This window comes from Tursiops truncatus, chromosome 13, assembly GCF_011762595.2.
Source record: "Tursiops truncatus isolate mTurTru1 chromosome 13, mTurTru1.mat.Y, whole genome shotgun sequence".
NCBI lineage: Eukaryota > Metazoa > Chordata > Mammalia > Artiodactyla > Delphinidae > Tursiops > Tursiops truncatus.
The window spans coordinates 48395769-48416220 of NC_047046.1; the positions used below are offsets into that span (position 1 = coordinate 48395769).

The following is a 20452-nucleotide window of genomic DNA, read 5'->3' on the forward strand; positions in this document are numbered from 1 at the left end:
TGCTCTTTGCCCTCTTTCAAGAACTCAGAACCCTGACTTCTGTTAAATCTCACTTATATTTTCATAGAGGATTTGGGAATAGGAGGCTAGTCTCAAACCTCAGAGATGCAAAAAAGTGAAGGTTACTACTGGGCTCTGGGAGTTCCCTGAGGGTCCTTGAATATCAGACCCAGAATGCATTATTATGTTTTCTTAAATAACAGAACTAGCACCAAAACCAAGAAAAATAAGAACACAGAATGTTACCAGAGAAGTGATTTAATGAGAAGTTTGATCTTAATGTAGGAATCTCCCTGGACTTTCATCTTAATTGTTTCATTGAAAAGGCTATTTTGATCTTGCTTGTGTTCAAGGCAAAACATTAAAGGGAGCTTAAAAATAAATGTGACTTGGTTTTTGACCTATGTAAGTATCACTTTGCTCTTGATGAATGAGTGCAGGTAAGAGCTCTTAGAAAATAGCTTTGTATAAACTCCTAAAACAGTGAGAGGTAGTTTTCCTTATATTCTTTTAACAGGATGTAAATAAGGACAAATACAGACTGTCCAGTAGACATTGAGAAGGCATTGGATTGTTGAAGCAAGAAAGAAGTAACATAGTTGACCAGGCAAAGAACACTGATAGCATGGGAAAAATGGGGCTTCTTCCTGAGGATGAGAGATAATATGAGAGATTGATCCATTACAGCAAAGTTAATAGGTAAAGATCAATTTTGCTGCCAAGCCTGTCAGAAAGTCAGGTTCCCCTCACCATTATGAGAAAGAGGTAAATTACCAATAAAGTGAGTTGACCTGCCTCAGGGAGTTTTCTCTAGGACAGACTTTACAAGATCACTTATTCCATCACCTGCTCTGCGGTATCTGCGTCTGTAGCTAAAGCTGATGTCAGCACCACACAATTCTTAGTAAAGATTAATATTAATAACTAAATCCATCTTTAAAGGTTATGATCCGAAGAGTTATGGCATGAAATGAAGATGCATTGAGATTTTAGGAATATTTCTACTACAAATGAAAGTAAAATCATTTGTAAGGCTAACCCACAGCTATCTAGAAAACCTAGCTCTGCAGAAACCATGCTTTCCCAAAGTGCTAAGTAACTGAAGAACAACGTGTATTACTTGAGGCCACTGGGCTTGTGGTATTTACCATCTGAGTCATGTTAAACATCATAAATCTCTTTAGGAAGCACAGCCCAATTTGTCAAGCTATCATATTATCTAATTTCATAATAAACTTGTGACTGTGGCTAAATTTCCCCAATACACATAAAATTATTGTTTCAGAGTAACTAGTGGGTTTTAAACTGGCTAGATTAAAAAGACAGGACAAGGAATGGACAGATCATGAGAAATAAATTATAAAAATGAATGTATTTGGCATAAAACAAATAAGTCAGACTCTTTGTCTGCTAAGCCTAAAATAACTGGTTTTGAAAGAAATTAACAAAAATGCAGTCTTCATGGAGAACCCAGTAAACCATATGTTCCCTTGACTTTGGCACTAAAAAGTGTATTAACATATTATGATGAATTTCTCTCTCTGAATTCAAACCACCTACTCATATCCTGACATTGATCCACTTGAAATTAATAACATCCTAAGCCAAAGATTCACCTAAAATTAAAGAAAGAATCATTTCTATACAAATGTGGGAGAATTCTCAATGAAGCGAGAAAACCAAATAGTAAAGCAAAATGAGTAACAGAAAGACAAAAAATAAAATCAGAAATTGAGGCTGTTCCCAGTTCCCCCCCTTCAAAACCCCATAGATGTATCCAAAAGAAAGTTTCTTAGATTCAGATTCTCCATCCATAGAAAAGGGAAACCATGTGATCTACATGCTTCATAGTACTACTGAGAGACCAAGAGAATCATGCACTGTACATCACTACTCAGATATACGTTGATATATCATTACATAAGGAAAATACATACACTAAGGAAAAATTTTATACAGAAGTAACCTTACTCTCAATTTAAGAAAAAAAAAGATAAAAAGTCACTGTTTGAGGAAAACCATATGTCAGTTTTTTGAGAGATCATAAAAAGAGAAAAAGATGAAAAATATTTACAATAGAAAGAATAATAATCTATATATACAGTTATATAAGTTGAAACTATAGGAGAAAATTAAACTTTGATTCCTCATTAGCTGAGCTAACACTGCAGCATGGAAGAGTAGGTATTCCGAAATCACTCATTTGTAACTTCAAAATACCTTATAGCAGATTAATCTTCATAATTACTTTTCGGCATTAGCTCAAATTTAACTACTGTTACAATTAAATAGTAAATCTGAAATGTAGGTGGTAGAGAAAGGAATTCTTGCTGAATTGGGACCTCACCTTTGCCCCACTACATCTACGTTTTGTTGTCCCTAGGGTTCTGAAGCTTCCTAAAAATTGGAGATGTCACTCTCCTTCCCACTTATCTCTGGCATGTACTTAAAGTCCAAATAACTTAACAGAGCATATAAAATGCCCACAATCTAATTTAAACCCTCATGTCCAATCCCCTCTCCTTTTATTTCTTCTCAAGATTCTCAAGTTTCACTCACAGAGATGACTGTTTTTGATACTCAGGAAACTTTCATGTTTCGAAAGGCTCCATGTGTCTGGACTATCATCTGCTAGCTCTCATAATCTCCTTCATTTCTCATGGTCTGGCTCAAATAGTGCCCCCTCTGGGAAGCCCTCCTGGGTTTCCCCAGCAGAATTAGAAGAACTCTCCTCTGGCTTTCACAACAATCTGATCACACCCTTATAATTTCATTTACCATACTAATTTCACTTGTCTTTAACAGAATGTGAGTTTCTAGAGGAAAGATGTTATGTTTCATCCCTCTGCAAAGAAAGAATAAAAACACCTGCTCAGTAGCAAGTGATTTTAAGTAAATCTAGTATCTGGTAAATCCTCAGTAAAGGTTCTCAATCCTTGTTTTGTAGCCTCTGTACCAAGCAAAATATCTTCCATATAATGATTATTTGCTAAATAAACTACTTTAGGACTACTTAGAGCTAATTTTCTCCTATTAACCATATCCCTTGCTGATACAGATACATGAGATATTTAAGGAACTCCCTGGAGCAGTTCAAACACATTGGAAAAATAAGAATTTTAAACTTTTGCCATTAAAAAGTTATCTTGCAAGACCTCAAGTTGGAAATAATACATATTTGAAGTCCAGCCACATTATTAAGTTAATGCTGAAAGAATACAGATTTGTAAAGCAATTATCTTGCTCACAAAATACCAACAGAATACAGGTCAAATATTCTTCCCTACAGAGCAAATAAATATTCCAGTGAAACTTTGGTACGCGGACCTCTCACCGTTGTGGCCTCTCCCGTTGCGGAGCACAGGCTCCGGATGCGCAGGCTCAGTGGCCATGGCTCACGGGCCCAGCCGCTCTGCGGCATGTGGGATCTTCCCGGACTGGGGCACGAACCTGTGTCCCCTGCATCGGCAGGCGGACTCTCAACCACTGCGCCACCAGGGAAGCCCTCCATTAAAACTTTTTAACTGTGTTTCTCAAATATTATATAATGTGCACAATGAACTAAAAATTTTAAATTAGAATAGTAAATATCTATTGTAGTTATCCATAAGTGATATTTTATGTATCTGTAAAACATTTTGATATATATATTTACTTTTCCTTAGTTTTTATGTTTATAAAGTTTCTATGTTTACAAAAATATAATGGAAATATATAATATTTCCCTATTTTTATCATTTAAAAATGTGATTATAACCATTCTGAGAGTCTGTTCTGGTATTATATAGGTATGATGGTTGGTTTGCAGTAGTGAGAATGTATTCAAGTCTCTCTGGATTGCTTTACTAATTTGTCCACCCCTCGGTGCACATGAATTTAAGGTCATGGTTCAATATCCACTTGTTAGCTATTTCCCAGATGGAAAAAACCTCTCTTCCTGTGGAATATGATTACTTACTAACACTGCCAGGCATTTTAGAGACCAAGTGAATGAATAGATGGTTCAGTGTACACCTGGTCACACCCTTCCAATGGTGAGTGTGCAAACAGCATATTTATGAATGATTGAAACTGATGAAAACATGCATTTTTGAAGATTATTGAGCCTTGTCTTTTTGTGGCATTATATTTGTAGCAAACTGTTGGATGTTGTGGTGTCCCTATTGTAAATGTTAAACATGGTAATTTAATTGATGGTGACTTCCAAATTGGAAAAGGATGTAACTGTAATCTCAGGAGATATTGAAAATAGCTGAACGATGAATACAAAATGGAATTATACTTTAGAAATACAACTGGAATTAGTAATCATATGTGGCTTAGTTTTTTGACTGGGGGCAGAATTGCTATAGCCATTGACACTTAATTGCTTCCTTCTTGCAAAGAAATAAAATTAAACCAAAGGGCCTGGTTAAGTTATTTTTATCTTATAGCATCCAATTTTTACTTTTAGGCTCTGGCAAATTTAAAAACAAAAAAGTAAACAGAAGGTAGAAAAAAGGATGGAGAATTCATTTGACATAATGGGCGCAAATCTATGGAAAATTGTGGGTTTCGAACCTCAAGCCCAGTCTCTTCAAAATGGGAGGAGCTGAGTTATGAATTCATTATCAAGGAATAGATCTGAGAATGTATTATTCTCATTCCTGTATTCAAATCCTAGACTAGTTGTCCATAGCAGTGCTTCTCAGAAACAGCATTACCCCTTCTAGGGGACATCTGGAAAATATATAGCAGGTGAAATAGGCATGAAGTGGGAGGACCAGCTTATGGAAAGCTCAGACATTCTCCAGGCAGTACCAATCAACTAAGAACTGTCCCTGTTCCCATGTGAATTTTAAAAAGTCATGCTGGATATTTTTGTAGGTGAAAGCCTGAATAGGGTTTCCTGAGCCTAAAGTTTAATTTCATTTTAGGTATAAAAACAAAGTTTTTGTGCCTGTTTTAAAATATATGTTGAATTGTCTCAGGAATACACTACCTTGTAAATCGAGGGACTATTGTGCTGTTTTGTTTGGAACTGTACCACTAGTTTTTCACCGTTTGTAAAGTTCATGTCACTGAATTCTGTGAGCCACAATACACCGGTATCAGAGGACAGTTGTAGCTGTGGCTTCTTCATTGATTTGAGGGACAGGCAGAAGCAGCTGATGACTTTATTGTATCTTCTAGTGATGTGGAATCCCCATATTTCCACACCAAAATACATGTTATTTGATTATATGTTACTTTTAAAATAAATAATGTATTATTTATATTAAAATCAAGACATTATCCTTACATATTTAAATTGTGAGCATAATTTATATTAACTATAAATTGCATTTCAGGATCTAAAAGTGGGGCATTCCGAGGTGTTTACTGTAAAACAGACATGCTATGTTTTGAAAGGTTTAGGAACCACTGGTTAAGAATCAAAGATTCTTAGAAGTTAAAAAAAGCTTTTAATAGGCATATGTTTATAAAACAAGCAGAAACGCTTATTTTTATAGGAATAAGGTAGAAATTAAGAGCATGGACCTTATATATATCAAGAGCTTAAAAAGCCTTGCTGGTTTTTGACCCAGGTCTCATAATTTATTCTAAAAAAATAACTGGCAAGGTATCCTTTTCACAGGCAAATTATGGTAGGAAAAACAAAATCAACATTTAATAGTTTGGAAAATACTACATGATGGAGTATTAAGGGGCTTCTAAAAGTAATTGATAAACTTACATAGTGATACCATAAATATTCACAACATTAAGCTAAATGGAAGGATACAATGTGATACTATTTTGCTTTTTAAAACAGGACGTTTTGCATAGATAGAGTAGTAGAAAGAATTATAAAACTGAATAGTGGAATTACTAGTCAATTATATTTCTTCTCTATACATTACTCTATTTCCTAAATTATCAAAAATAAGCCTGCATGTCTGAAAGTATTTTTTTTTAAATGTTACTATAAGCATGATTTTGAAAAGCACAAGGATTGGATCCAAGTGGGGATCCATCTTGAGCAGCTCTGCGCTAAGAGCTCTGAGCCTCAATGTCTCCACTTCATGAAAAGTGATGACAGTTACATAAAATAGGCTTGCAACCCACCTCACACAGTGCTTCATCCATACACGTTCCTGCTGTTCTGTTGTTATTAATATTATTACTAATGAAGAAAATAAGGCCTATTACAGTTAGATGACTTGTGAAGTATATTCTATTTCAATTGTTTAAAATTACATGTGTTACAGAGGAATTACAATATATTCAACGAACTACTCCAGGTGGTACTTTGTTTCTCTTATATTTTTTCTCCTTTGGATGAGAGGGCCGTGCTGAAACACATGGTAGAACACTCAAAGATAAAGTTCTCTTTCTCCAAAATATTGTATATAAGATAGACAAATGCTAGAAGTAGAATGAAAGCCAAGGATGACTGAGAGTAGGGGTATGGAAGTGTGGGCTGAAAGGCTACAGAAATAGGTTTCAAACCCTATCTCAGTTACTATCACAATGTTTACATTTAAGCATAAAATCCTACTGAAAAATATTTCTTTCAATTATGCATTTGTGAAATTTTATAAACGTTACCAAAAGTACATGCAAATACAGAAGGAAACATGAAAGGAGAGCTGCCTGACTCAAAAACAGCTTGACCGTGGTGTTTTCGGTAGTCTTCAAATACATCCATGACAAAATGAAATGCCTGTATTAAAACTGACATTGGGCTTATGTGGCTATATTTTCAACCTTGATACCTACCATTATGTTTCTTTTAATAACATGCCCACTCATTAGCAACCTAACAGAACAAAGGAAAAATCAGGAAGAGGTACAGGTCACAGTGAATTCACCAGTACTATAGAAAACAGAGTAGCAGGAACCGTGGGCTTACTAAATATTTTTTGGTCTTGGGCCGATGGTTTTCTGTTGGTTTACTAATAGCGATTTTCTTCTTTAACTCAGCGATGCATCAGTTTTCAGTATTTTTCCCCCTGCTTTCTCACCTTTTATTATGTCACAAGCAACTAACATGCCAGTTCCCCTATGGTGTTCTTTGCAGTAGAGTCAAAGGTGTCACATCACAGCCTACCATTGATTTTCCATCTGTCCCAGTCACCGCAAAAACTGTCACCCAGCACACTTGTGCTGCATTGTTCTTCATGAGGGCTGGATCTGCCGAGGAAGCCCTTGACCATTGGTTTTACGTGATCCCTTCTATAAAACTAAAAGCTAATTTAACTGAAAGAACTTAAATAGAGAAAAGGAGCCAAAGGAACCCTCACATTAATCAGGAAATTCAACAAGCCTTGGAAGAGAATATACGTCATTCCTCAAAAAGAGCAAGTACAAAGCGATGGGGGATAAATGACCAGCAAGTGGATGTTTCTAATCTTTCTCACTTTCTGCCTCTGTCTCTCTGGTGAGATGAACTGTAGCCAAAATCATTGAGATAGATTTGTTTTTAAGTAAATAGTAGTGAAATAATATCTAAATAACAAAGATAAAGACAATTTGAGCTATGTCATAGCAATATAAATGTGAAGTCTGACTCTGCCCATCTTTTTGAATTGCCAAAATGAAAAAGGATTTTCTGGGTAACATAAAAATTCCAGATTTTCATGTTAAAAGAAAAGAAATGCTGGGACTTCCCTGGTGGTACAGTGGTTGAGAATCCACCTTCAAATGCAGGGGACACGGGTTCAAGCCCTGGTCCTGGAAGATCCCACATGCCGTGGAGCAACTCAGCCCATGCGCCACAACTAATGAGCCTGCGCTCTACAGCCCGTGAGCCACAACTACTGAAGCCCGTGAGCCACAACTATGGAAGCTCGTATACCTAGATCCCATGCTCCCCAATAATGAGAAGCCCGTGCACCGCAACAAAGAGTAGCCCCCGTTCTCTGCAACTAGAGAAAGCCCACGAGCAGCAACAAAGACCCAAAGCAGCCAAAAATAAATAAATAAATAAATGTATTAAAAAAAGAAAAGAAAAGAAATGCTGAGTATATTCTATAATTCATTGGGGATTGACCTCAGCCCTGAGTCATCTGATTCCTAACGAGGCAGTAGGCTCCTGCCCTTGCCTACTTGCTTCAGGGCTGAGGCTGCCTCCTCTAGACCCTGGGGCAAGGTGGACATATGAAATAAAGTATTTAACACATCCATAGTACCTTTCATGTTCATAGCTTTATAAAGCCCAATTAATTTATCAAGTTTCATAAACTCTGAAGGACACATATAATTACAGCCCTACATATGGCTAACCAGGGGCAGCAAGTAGTCATGTGTGCAGCTGAACAGAATTTAGATTTTAACTGTCTCATTTCTGAACCTTCATGCACCAACAGAAAGGCAGGGACACAATGAAGAATCTTTGAGTCACTGGAAAATTCTAAGAATTGTGAGTTGGGTTAAGAATGTGCCTAGAAAAGGATGATACCATTGCCAACACCAAAAAGAACTCTGGTTGTCTCTACTTAGGCAAAGAGTGTTTAGATCCAGTTAAGGGAGTTCCTGCTCCCACATCTCCATGCTTTGATGAAAGTGTAAAATCCAATTGGTAGAAGCCTTTGTGCTGCGTGCCAAGTGAAGTCTATATAATTCACAGTAAGAAGAAATAACTATACATTTGTATCCTCCATTTTACAGATTAGGTCAACAGTGGTTAAGTGATTAGACCAAATATTGTGGACGACCAGCTTTGGGGAACTTGTAGAAGGAGACAGTAGGCAGTACATAACATGAATCAGTCATTTAATTTTCATGACAACTGCACATATGATTGACTCTATGATTCAGGGATATTCTAGAGTGTAGATTGGATGAGCTATGTAGCGAACTGACAACCAGGAGATTCCTTTCAATCCCAGAATTCTACTATTCTGATTTCTAGAATAATGATCTTTTCTCAAGTAGACTTAGTCTGAATTCAAAACTCCTAAATCTGAGATAGTACTATTAATGCTTCTTTATAGTCTTACTGATACCAATGCAATGACAGAAAAGCTAGAACATCAATTAAAATAACTTTTTCTAGGTTGAATTTTCTTGATGCTTACCACATGCCAGACAAATTGCTAAGTACCTAACATAAATCTATCATTCAGGGTTCTCACACACCCCTGTAAGATTAGTACTGTTATTATTGTTATTTTACATATGAGAACACTAGGCACAGAGAATTGGAATAATTTCCTGAAGGTCACACAGTTAGTAAGGGTAGAGCTGAGAATCAAAATCAGTTGTATTTAACTCCAGAATATGCAGTCTTAATCACTATGCTAAATATGGTATTATATATTGGCCTGTAACTTATTTTAAGCAAGATAAACTTTAGAGATATAATAATGACAAAAGTCTCGGGCTTCCCTGGCGGCACAGTGGTTAAGAACCCTCCTGCCAATGCAGGGGACACAGGTTCGATCCCTGGTCCGGGAAGATCCCACATGCTGCGGAGCAACTAAGCCCATGCCACAATTCTGAAGCCCAGGCACCTAGAGCCCATGCTCCGCAACAAGAGAAGCCACCGCAATGAGAAGTCTGCACACCGCAAGAGTACATCTACATCACATGGATATACAGCCTTAGAAAAGAGATGTAGAAAGATGATACTTAATGGTTATACAGTAAATGATTTGTTAATGTGAAGGTAAGCCCAGGACATAGATGTTCCTTCTTTTATACCCCCATTTTATGGCTTTCTGGTCTTCAAGATTATGTTGTGTTTTCCCCATACCTAGCATAATCTATTGATATTTGGCAATGGACCAGAGGAAATTAAAGAGAGGTTCATTTTCATTCAAAAAGACCATAATCAGGTCACTATTATAAACAATCAGGTAAACTTACAAAACTACTGTAAATGATCATTTAGAGCCTCTTATTTAAATAAGTCATTAGCCTTCACATTGGATACTGAACAGAATTTTAACTCATTAATTTTACAATTGTCCGTTTTTCATCACAGGAAATTTTTGTCATTGCATCTCTACTGATCTCATGGACACGCCTTTTTCAAGTTTAAATTCATATCACAAAGACAGAAAAACGATATCTCTGTGGACTTTAAATCCATTCCAGAGATTCTGCTCTTCTCCATAAATCAGATTAACTTAACCATATTTGCTATAGCTGGTGGTCACCAGACCCCAAGACTCCTCAGTACCTGTTGTCTATCCAGACGCATCCTCTTGGCGGCATTTCTACTCTCACTCTCACAGGCTGAAGCCAAGATACTCTCTGCAACTGCTGAAGTAAGGTGGGAAGGAATAGGTCGAGACTAAAAAAAAAGAGAGAAAAAAACATGAAAAAATTATTAACAGTATCATTAACAGTCCAATGCTATACTCAGATCTCATAGGATGTGCAGGAGTATCCATGTATTTCAACTCAACTGATTTCAATAGAAAGAGGAAATGGAAATTGCAAAGATGAATAATGAAAGCTAGTTAGAGGTTAAAGCTAGAGTTGCTACAGATCCATCATCCATTCCCACAGCTCCTTTGTCACAAGTGTTTAGTCTAGGCCATTAAGCTGGAGTTTGAACAGGCAGTGGTAAAATTGCTGACTGGGTTTTGCAAGTAAAACAAGTCCTTTAATTCTCTTATAACATATGACAATGCACAACAAAACAAAACAAAAACAAGTGACAGGGCCGAAACAGTTGGAAAAACTGACAGACACTCAGACCATGTCAAACAATCTTAATATGAAATATTATGACTATTTACAGTCTGAGTTGTGACACAATTGATGTGATTAAAATTCTTATAAAAAACACCTTACTTTAGCTTAAAAACAAACTAAAACTTCAGTCCTAGAACAATTTTGCTATAACAAAAATTCAGTGTTCTAGATGTGAGATGTGCATGTGTGCCTACATGCTTTGTTTTACTTATAAAATATGTGTCAATATTATCAGTGTAAGAGGTACATGTTGGATATCCATCTTCTGTGTAGCCCATGTAGAAACTCATTAACCCCCTGACTAAGCTCCTAATTAACTACAAATTGTTTGTGATTCTCCATATCATTTGTGATAATCAGAAAAGTTTTCCATTCTTTCCCATAATTACATGAAAAATTATCTAACTGAAAGATGAAGTACTTAATGATACCAGACAGTTTTTTAAAAGATGATGAGAAGCAAATGATAGATAAGTAACGTAAAAATTAAACGAGATGAGATAGCAAAATATGAAATGACAAAATAAGCATCTTTTAGCAACCTAGCCTGTTATAATGGTATATGCCAGCTTAGGGTTTTCAAAGCCTGAGTCCAAAGTATGTACGGCTGCCATACATTATTTCTTAGAGGCCTCCCAACTATTAGCGATCTTTTAATTAATGTTTGTAAATGAATGTGAGCATGCCTTTATTGTACTTGATTCATTTTGCTAACTCTGGCATGTATGATGTGCTTAGCACACTGAACCATAGCATTTCTATCTCAAACAGTATTCTAGAACAACTAAATTCAGACCACAGTGTTTTAATAGCTACTCTTCAGCAGAATTTGTTCAGTGCAGAAAGAGACCCAGCTTTGACTTTATTTGAACTAGGAAGCAATTTCTGCTGCTGCCTCACCTGACTCCCCCATGTTTCCACCTCCAAAGTAGCCTCTGTAGGCAAAAGGTAGGAAGGGCATAGGGTGCAGTCTCCACCTGCTAACCCTGTGAGATGATGGAAATGATAGGTAGACAACTTTGACAATAAAGCGTTAGGATATTTGGAATGTCGTTTTTGCAAAAGGAAGAAAAGAAAGAGGCCCCCTGAGGTAGCAGGAAGAATAGTTTTGAGAAGGAAATTACAAAGTCAGGACTGTGTGTTGGGAACAGAGAGGGTCAAATGAAGTAAACATTAAAAAATATTTAAATTGTCATAAAGGTGTATATATCATTTCAAAACGCATAGTGCTTCATTTCATTCTGTACTTCATTGAATATGGATAAGGTAGTCTAGCTCAGAACTGAAACTATACTAAGCTACAAAAATCAGTGTTTCATTAAAAGATGGCCATAACATGGCTCAAAATTATACTCTAAACCCCATGGGAATTGGCTACACAGTGTTGTTCATCTCAACTGAATTATGTTTTGAGGCAACAGTGTTACAGGAAAAATGGGAATAAGAACATTCCATTATAAAAAAATCATTTATTTCATTGTAGCTAGCATTGTTCAAATAGAAGTGAGAGTTCACACCTTTATAAACTACATCTTTAGACACTTCATCTAGTTCTAGGGATTGAATTAACAGAAGCTAACTAAAATATCAGCAGTCTCTATTTTCCTGATCCAATCATTGCCAGGCACATGAAATTCAGAGACCTGTTTCTGTTCTTCATTCCTTTTATTTTTTCTCTTTACCTGGTACCTCTATTCAAAATTAGGAATATGTAAGGCTATGGAGCTTCCTTAAGCTGACTAAATTGTAGTAATAAACACATACATTCCTTGAACACCTAATAGTTTGTTGAACAGAGAGAATACAAGGTAAAATACCTCTTTAATTAAAATGATTTGGTAGCATTTCCTTTCAAATTCTTTTTTAATATTTAAAAACAAAATGGGAAATGACTTTTACTAGAACAGTATAAGTTACTGTGTGTAATAATTTATATACTTTCCTTTTTGGAGAAAATGACACAGTTGGGTTTTTACCAAGTATATTTAATTGGTCTTCTCAGAAAATAGAATAATTTCCCAGCTGAGTGGAACTAGATATTTTTTAAGGTCACTGGATAACCTCATTATTTCAAGATTTTGGGAAAAAAGTCAACTTCAAGATAAAGCAATCATGTACTCTTTCCTATTAAGTGAAAAAAATCAGTAGAAGCAAAGATACGTGATTAAACATGGCCAGAAGTTAAACAATATAATTTTGAAAATAGAGTTGTTCTGAGTTTACTGTAGAATCATAATCCGATAACTGTAAATGGTCATATAAATCATTCAGTACAGTTTCTTCCTTAAAGTTTGAAGAAACTTTTTTGCCTAAGGACAAATTGAGCTAGAAATAGAAGCCAGGTTTCATGTCTCCCAATTCTCAACTCTTCCACTCTCCTAAATTCTGTGGTATACTTAGTACTTTTACAAAATTTATTATTAATAACATATTTTAGGAAAGATCCTTATATATAAAATGTTGGCTCAACCAAAAATAAGCAGACCAAAGTTATTCCTTTACATGTCTGTATTACAATTATACCCGACTCAAGCTCATTGGAGAGAAGGGCAGAACGAATGAATAAAATCTATATTACAGTTTAATAGGTACATATGTGTTTTTCAAGGAATTTACAATATCCTAAATACATACATGATAAAATACGTACCTCCAAGGAGAAAACCAGTACTATTCATTCTAAATTAATCTTAAGATAAATATTAATAATACCTAACTCATATTGAGTGCTTAGATGTGGAAGCATTAATACAAAAATCTGTGATTCATTATCTAATTTCTTCCAAACAACCCTTGAGAAAAAGTACTTTTATCACCCATTTTAAAGAAACCCAAATTAAAGTCCTATATAACTTGCCCAAGATCACACAGCTATGATGTGGAAACACCTGAATTCATCTTTAAGTCTGATGATAAACTGGGACTAATAATCCCTAGTAAAGTTTATTGTCATTTTACAATGAAGGCCTCAGTGAGTTTAAAGAAAGCTGGAGCTCTTAAACACTACACATTCCTCCGGAGGAGTCCATGTACAGCTAACTCCATTATGCATTGAAATGAAGACTATATTAGGGTCTTCCTAAAATCCTTCTCTTAAAGTCATCAAAATCCTCCTAAAACAGCTTCCTATTAATTCTTTAAAACTCTTCTTCATTAATGGCATGATAAAATGGAACTTATCTAAATTCCATCACATGTTCTAAACTGATGCAATCTAAATTCACAAGATTTTCACGTTGGGGCAACCAGAAGTGCCAAGAAATTACGGTACATGACACATAATAAAGCTTAGTTTCATGCCCAGAACGAGAATCAGGAGCCAGGCAGAGAAGTTCTTTCTCTCCTGTGAGGCAATCCTGGTAAAAATCCCCTTGGTTCTAATACTGATGAGCCAGTAATAAATGCCGGTGCTCGTCAATACACACAGAGCTCAATTATGCTGTGCCCGGTTATATGATACTAAATATGAAAGTCTTTGGCTTATTTTTCCTCCATGGTGTGGCTATTATCTATTTCACAACTCAAAAGTACTTAGACCAAGAGAGTGAGAAGGAAATTCATCAGTTTTGCTCCTTATAGAAGCAGTGTTATCATAGAGAAATTTAAAACTATTATTTATGAGTTCTCAGAACAATATTCATGGGGACTCCCCTTTCCTTCGTGACATTTACTGGTGGAAAGCTTATTCTAAAATCATCTCTTTAGTGTTTTCCTGTCAGTGTGTTAAGGGCTGTAGTCATGGGTTCCACCAGGGATAAATGCTGAAGATTCCTTGTTACACCAGTAAGAGTGGCCATAAAACACAAAAGCTTCCACTGTAATAACTTGAAATAATATTTCACCAAAATGCAAAGAGTTCAATAGATAATTTATGGAAAACAACACTGCTCCTTCCAGTTGAATACAGCTCAGTAAATCTACTATTTAGTATCTATCTTAGATATTTAAAAATAATTATTCAAAGATGTATACAATCACATATTCTACATGATCTATACCTAGATTGAGATTTGTTACCTATTTCTTTCCTGGATATGAGATAATGCTAACTAGCCTTCACTAATTATCTCTTCATAATTAACTGTCATACTCAACTGGGACAAGCTGATCTTTCCCCAGCACTGTTCTTATTGTAATAATTATCTATGCCCAAATCAACGGTGGTCGTTTCATTAAACAGATGGCTAAACAGTCACATGGGGTTTTGGAGTTTAAAAAGTCACATTTTAATTGGGGACTTAAGATATGATTGCTGTTGGCACAGCGTAAATGTGTCTTTCCTTATATAGGCATGTAAAACCTACTACCACACCAACAAACTATTCCATTTTTTGGTCTTAAAACTAAACAGTGTTAGAGTCCTCAACTTCTGCTGTACGCTTAGGATGCTGTACGTTTTTTTTTTTTTTTGCAATTATAAAAAGTAAAAAGAAATCAAGAATATAAGCTCTGTTCATGGGTTACTGTGGCGATGCTCTCGACTCCAGTGTTCAAGCACAGCTTAATCAAGTATTAGACAAGCCAGATTGGGAGCAACGGTGACATCAACCTGAGATTTTAAGTAGAATGAGCTCTTTTAAAATAATTAAAGCAAATAATTCGGTAGTCAGCATTTAGGTAGAGTTTTAAGTTAAGATGATTTCTGCTAAACTTGTTACTTTATAAAATACATAATTTGAAAATTCTGCAGCTTGGATGATATCCTGTCACCCCAAAATGGTGTACCCATGCCTGAACACATAACTGTTACAGTGTAAAAAGATGCAGCTCCCAAGGGATCCCTTCTTCTGACCAGGTAGCTTCATTTGCCAACATCAGTGGACTAAAGTAACAGTTTAGCAACTAAGTCAGACAGACCTGGATATTATTATGCAATCAGTTCCTTGCAATTTGCCTGACTACTTTTGCTATATAATCTCTCTGAGCCTCACTCATTCTGCCGAGTATCATTATTTATATTTTTATAAATGGCAAAACTGAGGTTCAGTCAATAAGCTATGAACAGGAAAAATAATCTCTATATCAGGGGGTAGTTGTTAGAATTCCGTGAAGTAAGGTACATAAAGTCACTGATATCTTTACTAGTTTATCCAACAAATATACTTAATGGGCACTTTCTGTATGTCAGGAACTGTGCCAAGTCCAAAAATACGGAGATAAACAAAATCAATACTGTCTCTGTTATCATAGCGTTTACTTTGCAAGTTAGTACAATGCCTAGTACATAGGGTATAATATACACGGAACAAAGAGTGTTTATTATAGACTCACAACCTTTTGTCAGCAATTCTAAGATCCTAATATTGTATGAGCTGAAATATTTCAAAAACTTAGGGTAAACTCAGTTGGCAGAAGAAACTGATATGAGAATATTTAGAAACTTTCTTTTTTCTGCTTTCTGTGAATATTCCTAGGTTTTGTGGCAGGAAGACTAATATATTTGTGCATGGGATGTTTTTCCAGACCCCAATGTGAGTGTTATGCAGGAAACAGAGTATGTACTTTATCAGGTCCTCCAAATCAGAAAAGTTCTGAATTCTGGACCATTGATGATCCAAGATCTTAGATAAGCATGGTGGATGCAGACTAAAATAGCAGCTCAACTGCCTTGACCCCATCCTAAAAGGTTTGGGTGGATGTGATAAGCAAAGTCCCTTACTGACCTAACTGGCCACGTGACTTAGTCCTGGCCAATCACGGGAGCCCATCCCTTTGTTCCCAGTGACTGATCCAAGAAATGGACATATGATCCAAATAGGGCCAATCCAAGTCCTTTCATGGAAATGGGGACCTGGAGCTGGAAGATTGCTCTTGGATTGGGAGTTTTAAGAAAAGAAGCTTAGAGCTGCTGATGGCAACACTTCCCAACAGGTAGCAAGACTGAGAGTTAAACCAATACACAGAGAAGCATTGGGAGAGTGGCAAATCCCTGACATTTGAGCCCAGCTATGTGAGAATCCTTGGACTTTCCAGTTTTCCTGAGAAAAATATCTTGACTAATTTAAAAGGAGTTTAAAAACAAAGATGATAATTAACCCCTATCTAGGCTGTGATTATAAGTATTTCATTATGAATTAATAGTCTATGCTTTGGCCTTAATTTTAGAACATTATTGACCTTTAATAATGATCTTTCACAAACACATGGGGAATTGTTAAGTTTTATAGTTGATGCTAAAGCCCAATTTAGCTCATGTCATCTGACATATACATCTGATCAAGATGAGATAAACTAAATTTTCAACTAAAATGACATGTTTTCATTTTAACTGACAACTTATTCAAGTCTCCACTAGGAAACATCTTTTAATTCTGAAAATAAGTGATTACATTTACTTATGATTATTTTGGACCATGACATCTTTTCTTTTAATAGTTTACTTATGAAACGTAAAACTATATACAAATTCTATTCATACAATTAATATTCACACTAATTATCAAATAGATAAAAATATTTTAAAAATAGTGTTCCAAGAGAGTTAAAATTAAACGTTATATGACGCCTTCTTTGGGAAAAAAAACTCCCTAAGATTTAAAATACATTAGGCTAGATTTTCAGTTATCAGTAGCTTTTAAAATTGAAATGCCAATTGCAGGATACTGTGAAAGAGCACACAATAAACACTAGCTTATCTCCCCACTAATTTTACTACAAAGTAACACATTAGTATGAATGTCCACTCATTCACTCATCCTTCATTCAACAATTTTAATTCCATTGAATTGAACACGGACTGAGCAGATTTCACGAGCAACTAATTGTACTGTATAAGACATAGTGGATGATACAGAAATGAACAAGTTAAGAAGCAGAGTAGTCAAGGAACGTAACTTCTTATTAGGGAGCTAAGGCCCATAAATAAATAACAGTAATATAAGACAGGATAAAATAAAACTACAGAAGTACCACAAAGTACAATTTGCACATGGAAGAAAGAGAGATTTAAGGCTGCTGTTAGCTAGAAGTGATGATTAAATAGATAAAGGCGTATTGGATTTAGTCCTCCAAGGAGTTCAACAGATTGAGACAGCAAGGGTTTCCCAGTAAAGGGAGCAGTGGAATGCAATTTCAGATTCGACTGCATTTTATTCTGTTCCTCAGAGACCAGGTACCATGCTATGCAGAAGTTTTTATATTTGTTATTTCAAGTGTTGTTGGTTTTCATGTAGAAGTGCTATTTGTTTCCATTATTCCCATGAGGAATCTGAACTACAAGAGATACAAGGTCCACAAGTAACAGCTGATAAAACATGGCTAAGAACCAAGATCCACTGATTAAAATCAGGGAGCTTTTCTTCAGATTTGCTCACCAATGCTGCTAATTTTCCAGTGTCTCCTTCTGGGTTGTTTCCTTTTTCTTAGAGTACATTTTAGTTCTTCCCAGAAACAGCTTGTCAGTGGTAATTTCAGTAGTTGTCTGAAGTATTTTTCTTCCTCACTCTGGAGGTAGAGTTTAGCTAGGCATTGATTTGTAGACTAAAAGTAGTTTCTCTAAAAAATTTTGAAGACTTTTTTCTCAGTATTTTGAAGATTGTCTTCCGACATCTATTTTGAGGACAAGGATTATGTTCAGTCTACTTTCCTGTTTTAGATAATTTCTTGTTTCTTCCTGGTGACATTTAAGAATTTCTTGGGTCTGCTGCAGTTTTGCCTTGATGTACATAGGTGTGACTTTGTTTTTATTTGTGCTGCTCAGGGATGGTCTGTTTCTCTGTTCTTAGTATTCATGGTCTAGTCAATTCTGAAAAATTCTTCCTCCTTTTTTGCTTGAATATTGTCCTCATTCTCTCTAATTCCTCCTTTGGAATGCCTATTAGATCTATATCACTCTAGTCCCCAAGTTAACTTCTTTATCAAATTCCACTTCTCTTTTTTCTGTCTGTGAGTAATTGCCACAGTTCCAATGTATCAATTTTCTCTTTGGTTGAATCATCTTATCTGCTATTTAACCCATCTAGTAAGGTTTTAGTTTCAATGTTTATAATGCCTGTCATTTCATTTTTTGAAATTGTAATTTGATGCTTCCAATTCCCCTTTAATGGAAGAGTAGTCATTTCCAGGGTCCCAGCTTTTTATACAGTTCTCAGTTCATGTTCCTGCCTAGTCGCAAACCCAAATCCCCATCTCCTGAACTTGAATTGGCATTCAAATCCCAGCCCTGATCTGTTTGGGCTTAAATTCACTTTTTCTATCTTCCTACTCTGTTACCCTATCAAATTAAGGGCTTACAACTCTGGCTATGAGTTTGCTATTAATTTCAAGGCTTGGGAATTTCCTTTTCTTTCTTTTGAGCTTATATAGGCATTTAAAAATTGTTATATTTTACTCAGGGTTTGTATGTATTTGTAGAGGGAAGGTGAGTGGGGTGTGTGAGGGGGTATTCCATGAGACTCAGGTCAACATTTTGCTTAAACTAAAAGATCCACTGATGAGTAACTCTGAAAGCACTGATGGTTGTATTCTTTACACTTTAGTTACTCTTCAATTTTAGTAAATAAAATAATTTAGTAAATAAAGAGAGAATAGTACCCATGAACCCTGAGTCAGGAAAAATCAGTGAACCAAGAGAGCACACACTGAGAGAAAGAGTAGCAGTTCCCTGTGATAACTGAGACATTAAAGGAAATAATTGAGCATATTAGAAGAAAGGGTAGAAAGGGGCCAGATTATATGCTAAACATTTTATTTACATTATCACATGTAATACCTCGAGAGCCCTCTCCTTTAGAAAAATGGAGACTCAGAAACATCACATAAAATTGTACAGGAATTGAACCTAGGTGTCTCAGTTTCAAAAGGGCATACTGTAACACACTATAGTAAGAAATTTAGAATTTGTCCTGAGATGACAAAAGTTTGACAGTATCAAAGCCAGAATTGAGGAAGACTACTCCAGGAGCAAAGGCAGATTTATAATAAAGCCAATGAAGTCCAGGCACCGGGGTTCTTCAACTGGATGGGACTACTGGGGTTACTGGATGTTGTAAGTATTCTAGTATTTCTTCTTTTTCTGAAGAAAAAGATTTGAATCTTCAAGATTTCTCTTTTTTAAAAAAAATATTATGTGTGGCTTTTTTCTAACTGCAGATATTCATCCTTCTACCTAACTTTGTGCTCATAATTTTATATTACTTTTCTTTTGAAAAAAAGGTCCCAAATTTCATAATTTTCAGGTGCAAATCCTAGTTCTTTCTCTGCTTATGAATTAGAGGGTAGTATAAGATGGAAGTACGTAGTGGAGTTAGAAGGATTATGCAAGGGTATAGGTATGAGATTTGAAAGGTTAGAACTAAAATGATACCTGATAAAGTTCAAACTTATGGGACTGATTTGGGAAAGACAGCAAAGGAAAAATAAACAGAATTTAGCCAGTGGTAGAATGCAAGTCAGGAGTATAAGGAGAGTCAAATCTCTTTCCAAGTTTATGAACACTGGTGTACATGACAACAGTGGTGCGATTGCTGGAAATAGATAAGTCAAGAGGAATTTACTGTTGATTTGGTAGATGAGGTGGAAGATCAGTGGAGAGAATGGGTTATTATAGAGAATGCAGAGAAGTTAGTGAGGATATAACAACACATTTGCCTAGCATCTGACTAGAATGTGGAATGAAATACCGAGGCTTTGTATATGACTGGGATCTACTTTGAGAGTAGAGTACTGTATACAGGAGTAGACCTCTGCAGCTGTGGAGAGGGTAATATGCGGTACATGGCCAAGCAAAGAATCTTAAGAAAAGCCCCAAATGAAGAAAAAGGTACATGAATAGAAATAGAAAATA

At 35.8% G+C, this 20452-nt stretch overlaps 1 protein-coding gene across 4 annotated transcripts in view; it reads right to left on the bottom strand.

The window, feature by feature from the left end:
• NOL4 (nucleolar protein 4) overlaps nucleotides 1–20452 on the bottom strand; it is a 296639-nt gene that overhangs the window by 83176 nt on the left and 193011 nt on the right. For all 4 annotated transcript variants that reach the window (XM_019930343.3, XM_019930342.3, XM_073790642.1 and 1 more), the window contains one exon: nucleotides 10148–10261. In XM_019930343.3, the coding sequence (XP_019785902.2) occupies nucleotides 10148–10261 (114 nt within the window). The remainder of the gene's footprint in view (nucleotides 1–10147; nucleotides 10262–20452) is intronic.